The 15,344-nt window shown below is 44.2% G+C and overlaps 1 protein-coding gene across 2 annotated transcripts in view; it reads left to right on the forward strand.

The window, feature by feature from the left end:
• The window catches only part of prss12 (serine protease 12), a 243,574-nt gene that overhangs the window by 39,601 nt on the left and 188,629 nt on the right, over positions 1 to 15,344 (forward strand). The window contains exon 2 of one of the 2 annotated variants that reach the window (XM_038791864.1): positions 1,941 to 2,079. The exons of the other annotated variant lie outside the window; for it this stretch is intronic. Within the exon in view, the coding sequence (XP_038647792.1) occupies positions 1,941 to 2,079 (139 nt within the window). The remainder of the gene's footprint in view (positions 1 to 1,940; positions 2,080 to 15,344) is intronic. 2 annotated transcript variants of the gene reach the window in all.

A 15,344-nucleotide genomic window follows, 5' to 3' on the forward strand; every position in this document is an offset into this window, starting at 1 on the left:
CTCGCCGTATTTGCGTGGGTTTCCTCCATGTGCTCCTGTTTCCTCCTAGAGTCCAAAGACGTGCAGGTTAGGTGGAATGGCTATGCTAAATTGCCCTTCGTGTCCAGAAAGGTTAGGAGGAGTTAGGGAGGTAGGGTGGAAGTGAGGGCTTAAGTGGATCGGTACAGACTCGATGGGCCAAGTGGCCACCTTCTGCACTGTATGTTCTATGTTTATGTTTGTTGAGGGACAACCACCTCAATCCCAGGACATCAATGCATCTCAGAGAGGGTCCTGATAATCTTGTCTTCAAATGGTTCATCAATGACCTTCTCTCCATCGTAAGGTTGGAAATATTGATGGTTCCACATTGTTTGGTTCCATTCACAATTCCTTCGATAATGAAGAAGTCCTTGCCTGCATGCAGCAAGACCTGGCCAACATTCAGGCTTGGACTGATAACTAGCAAGGAACATTTGCATCCTACAAGTGTTAGACAGTGACCTTCTCCATCAAGAGAGAGTCTAACCACCTCTTTTTGACAACCCCAAGTGTTTAAATCGGATTGAAATGGAGTTCAGGAGCAAAAAGATCTAGTGGTACAGGTACATTAGATCATTAAACACATCTTTGCAGTTTAATGAGTCCACAAAAGGCTGCAACCCAAGACTTGGGTTAATTTCCAGAGGGATAAAATTGAAAAACAGTAACGCTGAGTCTGCAATCGGGGCTTTTGACCTTCGACCACTGTGCCTGGGGGGTGGGGTTTGGGGTGAGCTGAGGCAAACAGGGGCTGGGGGTGTGGGAAGGCCCACTGTGAAGATTAAAGTGACAGAGACTTTACACGGCATGAAATGGTTTAATAGTGGACATTTTAATGTGACAGTGTCCAGTCAGTGTTCCTCACTCTTCTTGATCTTCTGTGGTCTGGTACTATTCCCAGGATCCACATCAGAGGTGGAGGCAGCCTGCTGCTTTCTGCGCCCTGTGGCCTTTGATGCCCTTGACGGACGTCCTCTGGAGGGTCTGGCATGGGAGGGCCTTGGCCGACTTACTGGTGTCACAGGCATTACCGTGCCACCTGTTTCTGCCCACTGTCCCTGAGATGCACCGGTATCAGGAGGGGGGATTTGAGAGAACTGGAGACTGCCTAATGGATCATTTAAATATGCAGATCTGGATCACATCCAGTGTGTGTCAGATTCAGATTGCCATGTCTCACGAGATTTTGTTAAATCTGGAGAGGTGTTTCAAGCGTCACAAATCTCTCGACAGGCCTTTCATGGGATTCAACGGCCTCGTCCCAACACCAAGTCAGGCACGATAAGTAGTGCCCAACATGATGGCTGTGAAGCATTTTGGAATGGCATAATTTGTTAAAAAGAGCATTATAAAAATAAATTCTTTCTTTATTTTCCAAGAAGATTTGTATATTCTGCTTCTTAATTTTAAGTTAAGCATTTGCTTTTGAACCTCATTCTGGGCCCTCCAAGGCATAAAGAATGATTGATATTTGACTACTGCTGTGTTTTTTGCCTTCCTAAGTATGGTGGGAGAGAAGTGGGTCTACCCTATCCTGCCAAAAGATACTCAGGCATCTCTACACTTCATGATGGTATTTACCAGTGATTGCAGAGCCATGCCACCACAATTGCACAATACAACTTTCTAGGACTTTCTTTTACCCCCGAAAGTTATGGTAATCAAATATTTAATGAGCTGCTTCAGAAATGTGTGCAAATACATTGTGATTAGGTGGTGCTTACTCATTTTTCACTGTAGAAATGCCAGTTTTGACAGTCACTCTTTAGGAATGATCTGCACTCTTGTAGATTAATCAGAATGGGTTAAAAACATGCTTTTCACCTTTTTGTTTTGACCAAGTCAATGCTTGTGCCTCCCATCATGGTTGATTTTTGATGTTATGATTCCAAACATTTATGAATATTTTATTTTAACAGGTTTAGTCAGATTGCAAGGAAGCGAAAATCAACGTGAAGGTAGAGTGGAGGTTTACGTGAATGGAGTATGGGGACTAATATGCAACAAGAACTGGGACAACCGGGATGCATCAGTTGTTTGCCGGCAGCTCGGATATGGGTAGGTTTTTCAAACTAGGAATCTTTGAATTTTATTTGAGGCCAGTCTCAGAGATCTGTAAAATTTCCTTGCTAGACCAACTAACAAAAGTTACTTGCAAGTTTATCATCTTCAGTTATCACTCGCTAACAAGCATGATTGTTCAGTATTATGGAATGAGCCACAGTTTCTTTGGAATTGAGACAGACAATTTAATGCGTTGTACATAATGGCAAATTCATGCTTGTATTGAGAACTTTTGGCCGGCACAATGGCACAGTGGTTAGCACTGCTGCATCACGGCGCCGAGGACCCGGGTTTGATCCTGGCCCAGGGGTCACTGTCCATGTGCAGTTTCCAGATTCCCTCCGTCTTTGTGTGGGTATCACCCCCACAAGCCAAAGATTTGCAGGATAGGTGGATTGGCGATGCTAAATTGCCTCTTAATTGGAAAAATTTAAAAAATATATCTTTAGAAGATTTTCCTTTTTATGCAACACGTTTATTGCTTTGTTGAAGTATTTCTGCTCATTCATCTCGTATCTTCTCCAACCCTCTGTTAAAGATGCTGGAACATGTGATGGCAATATTCAGTCCTCCAGCATTTCTGATTATCCTTCACGTGTGAGTCCAGGGTGTGAGTATTGACTGTCTGTTTAATCGTGGAAAGCACTGATGTTGTTCAGTGTGGTGCACTGGATAGTGCCCAGGCGTAGTCTAACAGAGTTTCTTTTCTCATGGAAACAGAAACCAATTGAAGTACCCTATAGCAGCACCAGCCGATATTTGTTAAGTCTCCACAGACCCAGGATCAATCCTTGGCTTGTTTTGGCGTGTGTGTCTCCGTAACATGCCCACTAAGCCATTGGGGGGGGGGGGAGCATCTGTTCTTTGTCAGCTGGATGAGCAGGAGCATGGGATTAGTCAAGCCAGAAAGCAGATAGGAACAGACTGTCCCTCCATTTCACTTTCTCTCCTGACCCTGGATGACCTTGTGTACTGGCTATTCAGGACAAGCCCAGGTATGAAAGTCAGATGAAGCTTTGTTTACCTATACCACGTAACAACAGCAGGATGATACATCTTGAAATGTATCACAGCAAATTGCTTGAAACATAGTTAGATAGATTTTTAATTGAAGGGTTATGGAGACTGGGCAGGACGGTGGAGTTAAGGCCAGGATGAGATCAAATGACGGCACAGACTCGATGGGCCAAATGGCCAAATTCTAGACTCATGAACTTATGAAACAATTTATTTCCCAACTCAAGAAGAGAGCCTGGAAATTCAGCTCTGTAGCCCCAGGAGGTTTTGGTGTTCTGGGTTCTATTTTGTGCTCAAAGTGACATCCATGCTGCATGTGGATAATTCTGGTGCAGACCGTGTTAGATACCATTTTGGTAAAAGCTAGACAAGATCCTTCCATGTCAGAAGCATGAGTTAGAACATTAATATGTTTAAATAAGAGACCAAAGAGACCTGTTTCTGCTTCTTCTTACAACTTTGTGTTTGTGTCTCAGAGCTTCTCGCAAACCGGCAGTAGGCAGCATGGAAGGAAGGAAAGGTTAGTGCTCACCTTAAGCACCACTGCTCCAAGTTCCAAGATCTGCGACCTCACTCCCACCTCCAATCTCCAGGCCCATCCACACAGCCCTGGTCCCGACCATCTTGTGCCCCAACCCCATTTCTGCATCCCCTTCCTAACAATTCTGTCGACTCCCCATGATGTTCTTTTCTCACTTGCTATCTCCAAATACTCCAAGATCCAGCCACCTCTAGATACCTAAGATCTTGCCCATCAATTTATCTGAACATTGATGAACTTGTTCAGGTCCCTACCAGTGTTTTTTTAATACATGATAATGAGGTCCAAGGCCCAAAGTCCTGGGCAATTCAGATTTCCCCATTTGAATGTGGGCCGTTAGTGCTCTGTGGGCAAGGTGCCCAGAAATAGATGCTACCACATTTCAAGGCCTAGGTTGTATTCTGATGATAGGTTGAATGCACTGTCAACACAAATTAGTAGTGGAACTTTTCAAAAACAGAACCCCCCACCTTTCTGACTCACCCCCAGCTGTTGAATTTAGCCCTATTTTGTCACTGTTCTTTAATAATATCACTTGTAGGCCCTGACTTTAGCGTGGGGAAAATTGTTTTAAAAGGTTTCATTTTTATGTCCACTCTGTATTTGCACACATTAGGCTAAATCACCGCACATCCGTCATACAGCCAGTCCAATTATCATTCCAGTGTTAGAATGAGAGTCAGATGGTTTCCAAAAGGAGCGGGTGATCTGCTTCTTCATATTGCATGCTGAAGGCAAAATATTATTGCGGTGTATACTTTGATGTACACAAGTGTCCAGTTTCAATTAAAGGGACAGCTTTTGTACATTCACAGAGTTTATTCGCAGTTCCACTTAATCCTCTTGCATAAATTGGATAGTGGGGCTCAGATTACAGGCCTGTATCTTTCAGTACAAACAGGATACTCCTCAAGAGAACAAAGTGTCAATGTTGGCAGCAGCCAAAGAGCTGAGCAAATTGTAAATCTGCCCACAGTATGAAGCCACTCCTGGGTGATGGATTTTTTAACAAATCATTGCCTGTCAGTAATGCATTTACTTTTATAACAGTAAGATATCTTAGGAAATCATTGTCTTTTCACATGTTTCAAACCTGATATTATATAACAAGAATGAGCTCTGGTATATTCAATACTGTTTGATTTTAATCTGTAATGAATCTCAGAGCACAATTTCTTGTACACTCAGTCGTTAGTCAATAAGATTACAAAATAAAACATGAATATATGTTGTCAGTCATCTGTTGCCATTTATTTGTGAATAGGTGCAGTAACAAGGAGTTATAATTCAGTAATTGTATAACATTACCGAGGCCAGAATTCTACTCAGAAACTGTTATGAAGGGCAAAATCATAATCAAAGGTTGGGTTAATCTGATCCTAATTTAAAATTGAATTTGTAATGCTAAATTCTCTTACCGCTGCTGGTTTGAACGATATTTCACATTGTTAATGTGGTAAACCATTGTATTGTATTGTACTGTTGTATTGCTACATACCTGGGCTTGTCCCTGCTGGTTCCGAACCACTGTAGTATATAGTATGTGTATTGTGGTAAACTGCCACTGTATTATATGTAATGTGGTAAACCACTGCCTGCTGGCTCCACCTCGGTATAAAGGTGACTGGTCTCCGCCGCTGCCCCAGTTCGGGATCCGAGGCCAGGAGGCTTCCTTTTTAGTTTATTAAAGCCTCAGTTACGTTCACTGCTCGTCTCGTGTTCATTGATGGCACATCAGTTAACAAGATAATTAAGCACCCTTGACCTCTTGACCGGACCTCCTAACCCCCTCACGTTTCACGTGACTATCCTCACTGGGGGTCTCTCACCCCCCCCCTTCTTATCCACCATCATCATACCACCGGGCCCTGCCCCATGAGCCTGACCCGCCCCTATCCATTATTAACATTGAACCCCTTCCCCCTCCCAAAACCCCCCCCCCCCTACATTTCCTCTCGAAAATACATCTCCCAGCATCAATCCCCCCCCTGCCAACCGCCATCGCTTGTCTTGTAGGCCCATCGAACCCTGCTAACAGGCTCCAATGTCCGCAGCTCTCCTCTCACCTCACCTCCGTTCACTACCCAACTTTAGTTAGCTAGCGTGGGTGACTCCCCCCGCCAAGATATATCGTCCTCTTCCACCCAGTCCCAGAGAAAGAAAAAACAAAAACAACAATCCAGACCACAGAATTCATTGAACTAAGATATAACCGTTGCAACATAGAATGCCAAACAACGCAACCAATAACTTGAACTCTGTAACAATGTGAAGAGAAGTAAATTACTATACACGTCAGTAAAAAGAAAGTTATAGCATTTATACATTTTCCAGCTCCCCAATCACAGTCCACAGTATCTCTTCCAGCTCCACTCCTCACGTCTGTCCCAAGCCTTCTGCCCTCACGAACGCCTCAGCCGCCTCTGCTGTCCCGAAATAAAAGTCTTTGGCATCATACGTTGTTAAGTAATGGGTTAAGAGACATTGCAATTAGTTGTCTCATTTATGTTAAGTGTTCAATTATTGTCTCATTTATGTTAAGCGTTCAATGATTGACACTGATATGTAAAGGGGCTTCAGGTGGACTCTGGAGCTTGTGATGATCTGTAGAGTTCTGTGCAGAGTGAGTTTGAACCATTAAAGGTGTGTTGGTGAAAAAGGAGCTGAACTCTTGCCTCTTCATACCACAGCTTCTAACACATCTAACAATGGCAGCAGAGAATGGTTGCTGTGTAAATGTGAAGGGTTGAAAGATACGATTTTTCCAGATCAAACCAAGGAGTGAAAAAAAAGGGAAACATGGCTGAACCCAGGACAAAGATGGCTGGAAGGCTGCAGAAACACAGGCTGGAATTTCCACCTGTGTTGGCCTTTAAATTACTTGACTGTGCTAGAGTGAGCAACATAGATAGGCTCCTGGTTTTGACAGGAGTTCAGTTTACGGATAACGATACCTTATTCGAACAGATGACAAAAGCTTAAAAAAAAATTTTGGGGAAACATTCGATTCCAATGGCTCTGATGACCCAAATAGGTCAGCCTGCTATAAGGCAGAATATGGAAGAGACACTACTAACAGGATGGCGAAATCGTATAGCTACGAACAGGCCTCAAGACTATAAAAGAAGACCGAGACAAGGCAATTATGAAGACAGAAACCAAGTTAGAACCTACAATAGGAGGATGAACCCCAGAAATGCATGGGGCATGATAAATCGATGTTTTCGATGTGACTCTCAATACCATTATGCTTTCAACTGTCCAACTCGTTATGATAGAGTATTTGAAGCGACACATGACACGGAAGAGTCAGAAGAGGAAAACGATAGTGACCAGAAAGAAGGAATTGTCCTATTAACAAGCTGTTTTACGCCGGTAATGAGGGTGTTGGTTGCAGAATCTTTTAACTGTGCTGTATTGGACAATGGCTGCTCATCTACTGTGTGTGGGATTGACTGGTTAAAATGTTATCTGGATTCATTGGATGCTGAAAATCGTAACAAGGTTAGGGAATTTAAAAGTTCCACAAATTTCAGGTTTGGGGATGATAATACTCTGAAGTCGCTGAAAAGAGTGGTGATCCCTTGCAATATTGCTGGAGTGAATCATTTTATTAGCACGGATGTTGTATCAAGTGAGATACCTTTGCTTCTGAGCAGACCGTCGATGAAGAAAGCACACATGAAGCTGGATATGGAACAGGATACGGCAACAGTTTTTGGAAAGACGGTGGATTTACAATTTACACAGTCGGGACATTATTGTATTCCATTATTGACAAATAATGTTTCAAGTAGAGTGGTTAAGGATGTATTAATGACAGTTGATAATGCGACTTTAGCTGGTAAAAAGCTTATTGTAGTAAAACTACATAGGCAATTTGCACATCCGTCTCCTCGGAGGCTGAAAAATTTATTAAAGGATGCAGGGGTAAGGGATGATGACTATTCTAAGCTGATAGAACAAGTTAGTGATCGCTGTGAAGTTTGCAGGAAGTACAGAAGGACACCAGCACAACCGATAGTAACCCTACCTTTGGCCAGGGATTTTAATGACATTGTGGCCATGGACCTTAAGATCTGGGATAAAGCAAATAATATATTTATTTTGCATTTTGTAGATTTAGCTACCAGATTTAGTCAATCAACTTTTGTACAAAGTAAAGAAAAGAGAGTAATTTTGGACAAAATTGTGGAAAAATGGATCGGGACAGGAATGGGTCCACCAGCAAAATTCTTTACGGACAATGGGGGAGAATTTGCTAATGATGGGTTTAGGGATATTTGTGAAAACATGAATATCAGAGTTATGAACACAGCTGCCGAAAGCCCGTTTAGTAATGGTGTCTGTGAAAGAAATCATGCTGTTATCAATGACATGCTTCGGAAAATTTTGGGAGATCGGCCAAACTGCACGCTAAATTCAGCTTTAGCATGCGCGGTACATGCAAATAATTCATTGCAGATGGTTGGGGGCTATAGTCCTTATCAATTAGTGTTTGGTAGAAATCCTAAAATTCCCTCCATTTTGGATGACCAGCCTCCAGCTTGGGAAGGGACTACAATTAGCTCAGATTTTGCTGAACATTTAAACGCGTAACATAGCAGTAGAAAAGCTTTTATGGAAGCAGAAGTCTCTGAAAGAATTCGCAGAGCTTTAAGACATAATGTACGGCCATCAGATGCCGTTTTTCAACAAGGAGAAATGGTATACTATAAGAGAGACAATTCTAATGAATGGAAAGGCCTAGGGAAGATCATAGGCATAGATGGCAAAACATTTATTTTGCAACATGGTAATCAAACTGTATGGGTACATTCATCAAGGATAATGGGTACCGATTACAAATTTTCAAATTTAGACAGAGCAGACAGACAAGACGAGGAACCAGAGTCATCTGGTACGCATGTGTTACAGAACTATGAGGACCAGTTAACTGATATAGACAGAGTTTCTGTAGAGGAACACGACACTTCTGATAAATTAGATCAGGCCATTTTTTCGAAAGGGCAACTGCCAAAGGTTGGTACAAAAGTGACATACTTGCCTGAAGGGTCTAGTCAATGGAAGGATGCAACTGTTATTAGTAGAGCAGGGAAGGCCACTGGAAAGTATAAACATTGGTTGAATGTACAGCATTTAGTGGAAGAAGTTAAGACAATGGATTGGGAAAACGAAGTTCAAAAATGGAGGGCACAGAAACGCAGTGCCAGTTCAGATAGTACATCGGATAGTGAACAGGTTTGCAGGGAAAGGTCGAGAACTATTGAAAGGACATCCCGCTACAGAAGAGAAAGATCAAGCAGTAGCAATACAGAACGAGATACCAGGTAGGAAAGGGGATGTAGTTTATCAAGATCTCTGAACAGGAGTAAGACTATGAATACTAATAGAAGTAGAAGCCCACATGCACGTGAGATTTTGGTGGCTTCAAATAAATTAGATGAAAAAGTTATCAAAGATGCTAAACAGCAAGAATTGCATAGTTGGAGTGAATTTGGGGTGTACATGGAAGTACCGGATAGGGGACAAAAAGCTCTATCCCACCGATGGATTTGTACAGAAAAGATTCTTCCAGATGGAACTTATAAGGCAAAGGCCAGGCTTGTGGCAAGGGGATTTGAAGAAAACTTAGACGATCAGGACTTAAGGGTAGATTCACCTACAGCAGGAAAGGTTATTTTAAAGATCTTAAAATAGTTGGGCCACTGTCTGTGCGGAGTCTGCACGTCCTCCCCGTGTGTGCGTGGGTTTCCTCCGGGTGCTCCGGTTTCCTCCCACAGTCCAAAGATGTGCGGGTTAGGTGGATTGGCCATGCTAAATTGCCCGTAGTGTCTTAAAAAAAAAGTAAGGTTAAGGGGGGGGTTGTTGGGTTACGGGTATAGGGTGGATACGTGGGGTTGAGTAGGGTGATCATTGCTCGGCACAACATCGAGGGCCGAAGGGCCTGTTCTGTGCTGTACTGTTCTATGTATCTATATATCTTCTTGGCTCTATTAGCCACAAAGGCATGGGAATGCAAATCTGTAGATATAAAAGCTGCCTTTTTGCAGGGGCATCAGCTCCAGAGAGACTTTTTTCTCCGTCCTCCTAAAGAAGCAGCTAACACAGAAGGGGTACTGTGGAAGTTGAACAAATGTGTATATGGATTAAATGATGAGTCTAGAGTGTGGTACTTTTCGGTGAGGTCAGTCTTGTTAAAGTTAGGTTGTTGCCAGTTGAAAGCAGATCCTGCAATGTTTTACTGGCACTATAAAGGAAATCTTGCTGGCATCTTCATGATGCATGTCGATGATTTTTTGTGGGGTGGGACTAGTGATTTTGAAGCTATTGTAATCTCTGGTTTGAGGAAAGAATTCAGGGTTGGAAGTCAGGCTTCCGGTGCATTTAAATATATTGGTTTGGAAATCGGACAGACTCAGTTAGGGGCAACTTTACGTCAGCAATCTTACTTGGAAAGCATCAATCCAATAGCAATTAGTCGTGGCCGGGTTTCACAAAAAGACGCAATGATTTCGAAGATAGAAAAAGAGCAACTGTGAAGTTTAATTGGGCAACTGAACTGGTTAGGAAGACAGACTAGACCGGACGTGAGTTTTGATGTTTTAGAGTTGAGTATAAAGATGAATGATCCAAAAGTGGAAGACATAATAAGAGCAAATAATGTGTTGGCCAAACTAAAAATGCAGGAGTGTGTTTTGAAGTTCCCTGTTTTAGGTGATCCTAGGCATTTGAAACTCATAGTTTATAGTGATGCGTCCTATGTAAATTTATGTGACGGAGTTTCAAGCGCAGGAGGTTTTATAATTTTTCTTTTGGGAACAATGGTAAATGTTTCCCTCTTGTGTGGGAAACAAAGAAAATAAGGAGAGTGGTCAAAAGCACTTTGGCTGCTGAGACATTAAGCTTAGTGGAAGCGGTGAATATGGCCTTTTATATAAGTCAGATACTAACAGAAATTTTGGGATTAGGGGATTTGGGTAATATACCTATTGACTGTCACATTGACAATAAATCCCTGTGGGAAAATATGCACTCTACAAAAAAGTGTCAATGGAAAGAGGTTATGGATAGACATCGCAAGTTTAAAGCAGATGTTGGACAGAGGGGAAATAACAAAAATTAAATGGGTTGACAGTAGCTATCAACTGTCAGATTGTTTCACGAAAAGAGGGGCTAGTTCACAGTAACTTTTATATATCGTGAATGAAGGGCGCCTGTTTCTGTGAATGTTTTATTTTCTAAAAACAAAAGGGGGGGAATCAGGTGTGTGTTTTAGTTTCTTGAAAATTTAGTTTCTTGAAATTTTGTTTTTACCTAATTTTTTTTTTCTCCAAGGAAGGGGAGACTGTTAAGTAATGGGTTAAGAGACATTGCAATTAGTTGTCTCATTTATGTTAAGTGTTCAATGATTGTCTCATTTATGTTAAGTGTTCAATGATTGCCACTGATATGCAAAGGGGCTTCAGGTGGACTCTGGAGCTTGTGATGATCTGTAGAGTTCTGTGCAGAGTGAGTTTGAACCATTAAAGGTGTGTTGGTGAAAAAGGAGCTCAACTCTTGCCTCTTCATACCACAGCTTCTAACACATCTAACATACGTCACCCTCAGCTTCGCCGGGTATACCATACCAAATCGCACCCCCTTTTTGTACAGTGCCATCTTCACTCGCCCGAACGCTGCTCGTCTTTATGCCAACTCCACCGTCATGTCCTGGTAGATCCGAACTCCAGCACCATCTCACTGCACCTTGCGCTTCTGCTTCGCCCAGCTTAACACCTTCTTCTTCATGCAGTACTTATCAAAGCAGATAACTACTGCTCTTGCCGGCTCATTCACTTTGGGCTTCGGCCTAAATGACCGCTGAGCTCGGTCCAGCTCGTACCGGGAGGGGGTTCTCACCCTCCCCCATCAGCTCCGCCAACTTCTTAGCAAAGTATTCTGTTGGCCTTGGATCCTTTGTCCCTTCGGGCAAGTGGAAGGGTGAGAAAAAAGGAAAAATGATAAGCCGTTAAAGGATACGAAAAGCAGCGCTGAGGAAGGGAGGAAACGCGGGCTCGCCATTGAATGAGAGGACAAGCAAAGGTGCTGACAAGATGGCGGATGCCAGACTGCATGGTGGGGCCGCACTACTTACGGTGGAGAAGACGACCGAGGTGATACGGTGGAGCTGGAAAAGCAATTTGCGAGGCACATGGAGGCTCTGAGGAAGGAGACGGCCACATTGAAGTCATTGGTGGAGGAGGTAATCGACCCTGTGAGAGTAGCTGTGGCAAAGACATCGGCCGAGGTGAGCGAGCAGGGTGAGAAAATGAAGGAAGTGGAGGAGACCGTGTCGCTGCACAGCGACCAGTTCACCTGATGGGGGACAAGTTGCGGAGGGTGGTGGAGGTCAACAGAGGACTTGGAGAACCACTCGAGGCCGATGTAGCAATGCTGCAGGAGACTCACTTGAGGGTGAAGGACCAGGCGAGATTTAAAAAGGGCTGGGTTAGTCTGGAATTGACGGAAGGGCTCGAGGGGTAGCGGTAATGGACAGCAAAAAAGTACGCTTCAGATGGAGAAGGTGGTGGCAGATCAGGGAGGTAGATATGTGATTGTGACAGGGACGCTGGAGGGGAGGTTAGTGGCGCTGTTACGTGTATACGGCCCCAATTGGGATGATGTGGGATTCGCAAAGAAGGTGTTTGGGGCCATCCCCAACTTGTACACACACAAAAGGATAGTGGGGGGGGACTGGAACTTGGTGCAGGAGTCAAGGTTGGACAGGTCACGGCCGCGCTTGCTGGTCCCATCGGGGGGGGGGGGGGGGGGGCGAAGACATTGGCTGGGCTAATGATGGAAATGGGAGGGGTGGACCCTTGGAGATTTCTGCACCTGAGGGAACAGGAGTACTCATTTTTCTCAGCAGTCCATAAGGTATACTCGCGAATCGACTATTTTGTGTTGGGAAGGCTTTACTCGCTGGGGTTAAGGGGTTGGAATACTCGGCAATTGCAGTGCCAGATCATGCTCCGCATTGGGTGGATATTGTACTGGAGAAGGGGGTAGTGCAGAGGCCGGGGTGGAAGCTGGATGTGGGACTTTTGGAGGACCAAGTGTTCTGTGACAAAATTGAAAAGTTAATTAAGGAATATGTAGGTTTCAACTGTACGGGTGAGGTGCCGAAGGCGGTCGTCTGGGAGGCTCTAAAGGCGGTGGTGAGGGGGGAGGTGATTTTGTTTAAGGCCAGGGTGGACAAAGAGGAGAGGTTGGAGCGGCAGAAGGTAATAGATGAGATGTTGGAGGTAGATAGGCGTTATGCAGAAGATGGGGACCCAGCAAAGCTGGAACAGAGGAAGGAACTACAGGCGAGCTTCGACCGGCTAATGACCAGGAAGGCGGTGCGCCAACTGAGACGGGCAAGGGTGCAGTTTACGAACATGGAGATGAGGCGGGGCACATGTTAGCAGGTCAGCTCTGGAGGGAAGCAGCGGCAAGGGAAATTGTGCAGGTGAGGGACAGGACAGGGGAGTTGGTGGTGGCTCCAGATCTGATTAACAAGGTTTTTGAGGAATTTTATGAGAGGTTGTACAGGTCAGAGCCACCTGGGGGAGATCGTGAGATGCAGGAATTTCTAGATTAGGGGAGGGGGACAGGGCTACATTAGAAGGAGCGATAGTGGAGCAGGAGATAAAGGATGCGATTGGAAGGATGCAGTCGGGGAAGGTGGCAGGGCCGGATGGGTTTCCGGTGGAATATTATAAAAAATTTGAAGGATAAGCTGGCACCCCTGATGGTGGGGATGTTTGAAGAGGTGATAGGGAAGGGGGTGTTGCACAAACTTTGGGGAAGGCATCGATTTCCCTGTTGCTAAAAAAAGATAAGGATCCGACGGAGTGTGTTAATGGTGGCTATGGGTGATTCCTGATATCTTTTTGTTATTTGTTTATGTGAACATGCGGGCGAATGTTTGGGGTTTGGTGGGAGGATGGGATTGTTGTTATTGATATGAGGATTGACATATTTGTTACTGATTATTGTTTATTGTTGGTGGGTGTAAATTTGGGAGAAAATGTGAAAAAGAATTAAAAATATTTAAAAGAAACAAGGTCATTAAAACAGACTGCACAAAACACAGTGCCTTAAATTTGCTGATTTCAGTAAAGCATGGAAATATGTACATATGGCCCCTGGAATATTCTAAATCATAATCTCGCCCCTGCTTATGATGATACCATCTGATGAATCCAATCCAGATACTTGAATAAGGTACCAGCTTACCCCAGTTCACACATTTATGTAAAAACTAGCTAGATGATAGTAGATCTGTATAAAAGTAAAGAACTGCGTATCAACACCACCAACAACTTCTATTTATACAGTGGCTTTAACATAGTAAAATGTCCAAAGTGCGACACTTCATAAAGTGATATTAGCTCAGATAAGACTAGTCAAAGAGGTAGGTTTTAAGGAGTGTCTTTAAAGAGGCAAGAGAGCTGGAGAGGCTGAGAGTTAGAGGGAGAAAATTCCAGAGTTTAGGGTCCAGGCAGCTGAAAGTATGGCGAGCATTGGTGGAGCGACTAAGTTTGGGGATGCTCGAGAGGCCAGAATTAATTGAGCACAGTTACTTCAAAGGGTTGTGGGGTTGGAGGAGTTTCCAGAGAAACGAAAGGTAAGGCCGCAGATGGATTCAAATGCAAGGATGAGAATTTGAAAATCTAGGAAATGGTTGACTGGGAACCAATGTAAGTCAGTGAACAGAGAGGTGATGGGTGAATGGGACTTGATCTCCATGAAGACATAGCAGCAGAGTTTTGGATGCCCTCAATTTTATGGTGGGTAGAATATGGGAAACCAGCAAGGAGTGTGTAGGAATAGTGTTACGGCCCCCAAAGGGGCTCACACCTGCATTGTAATAGATTCCTCTCCTACACCTTGTAATATCAATTCCCCAGGTGAATAGGGAGCAGAGCTTCCTCCCAACTCGAGGACCCCCACAGGATATATATCCCGGCCTAGGTTAGATCGGAGAAGAGGACCCTGAGTGGGAGTGGCAAGTGAGGGAGTATTGTATTGAGGAGTAATGGAATGAACCTAGTTGTATCCTGCCTGTCTAGTTAAGGTAGAATTTACAGTGCAGAAGGAGGCCATTTGGCCCATCGAGTCTGCCCCGGCTCTTGGAAAGAGCACCCTACCCAAACCTGCAACTCCACCCTACCCCCATAACCCAGTAACCCCACCTAACACTAAGGCCAATTTTGGACACTAAGGGCTATTTAGCATGGCCAATCCACCTAACTTGCACATCTTTGGACTCTGGGAGGAAACTGGAGCACCCAGAGAAAACACACGCACACACAGGGAGAATGTGCAGACTCCGCACAGACAGTGACCCGAGCCAGGAATCGAACCTGGGACCCTGGAGCTGTGAAGCAATTGCGCTAACCACTGTGCTACCGTGCTGCCCGTAAAATGTGGAGCCTTACGTTCGGTCATAACACTGGCGACGAGGATCAGGTGGAGGTGCACAGGACTCTGCACTTCCACCCTACTTCCGCGGAGCTTGGTGAGGTCTCGGCCACAGACAAACCAATGGCACTCATTGGTAAGCTTGAAACCTTTGACACTGATACTGATGATTGGGCCCAGTATGTGGAAAAGATGCAACTGTTTTTTCAAACCAATCGCGAACAGTGAGCTGCAGACCATGATTTTGCTG

This window comes from Scyliorhinus canicula, chromosome 3 (assembly GCF_902713615.1).
Source record: "Scyliorhinus canicula chromosome 3, sScyCan1.1, whole genome shotgun sequence".
Classification (NCBI taxonomy): Eukaryota; Metazoa; Chordata; class Chondrichthyes; order Carcharhiniformes; family Scyliorhinidae; genus Scyliorhinus; species Scyliorhinus canicula.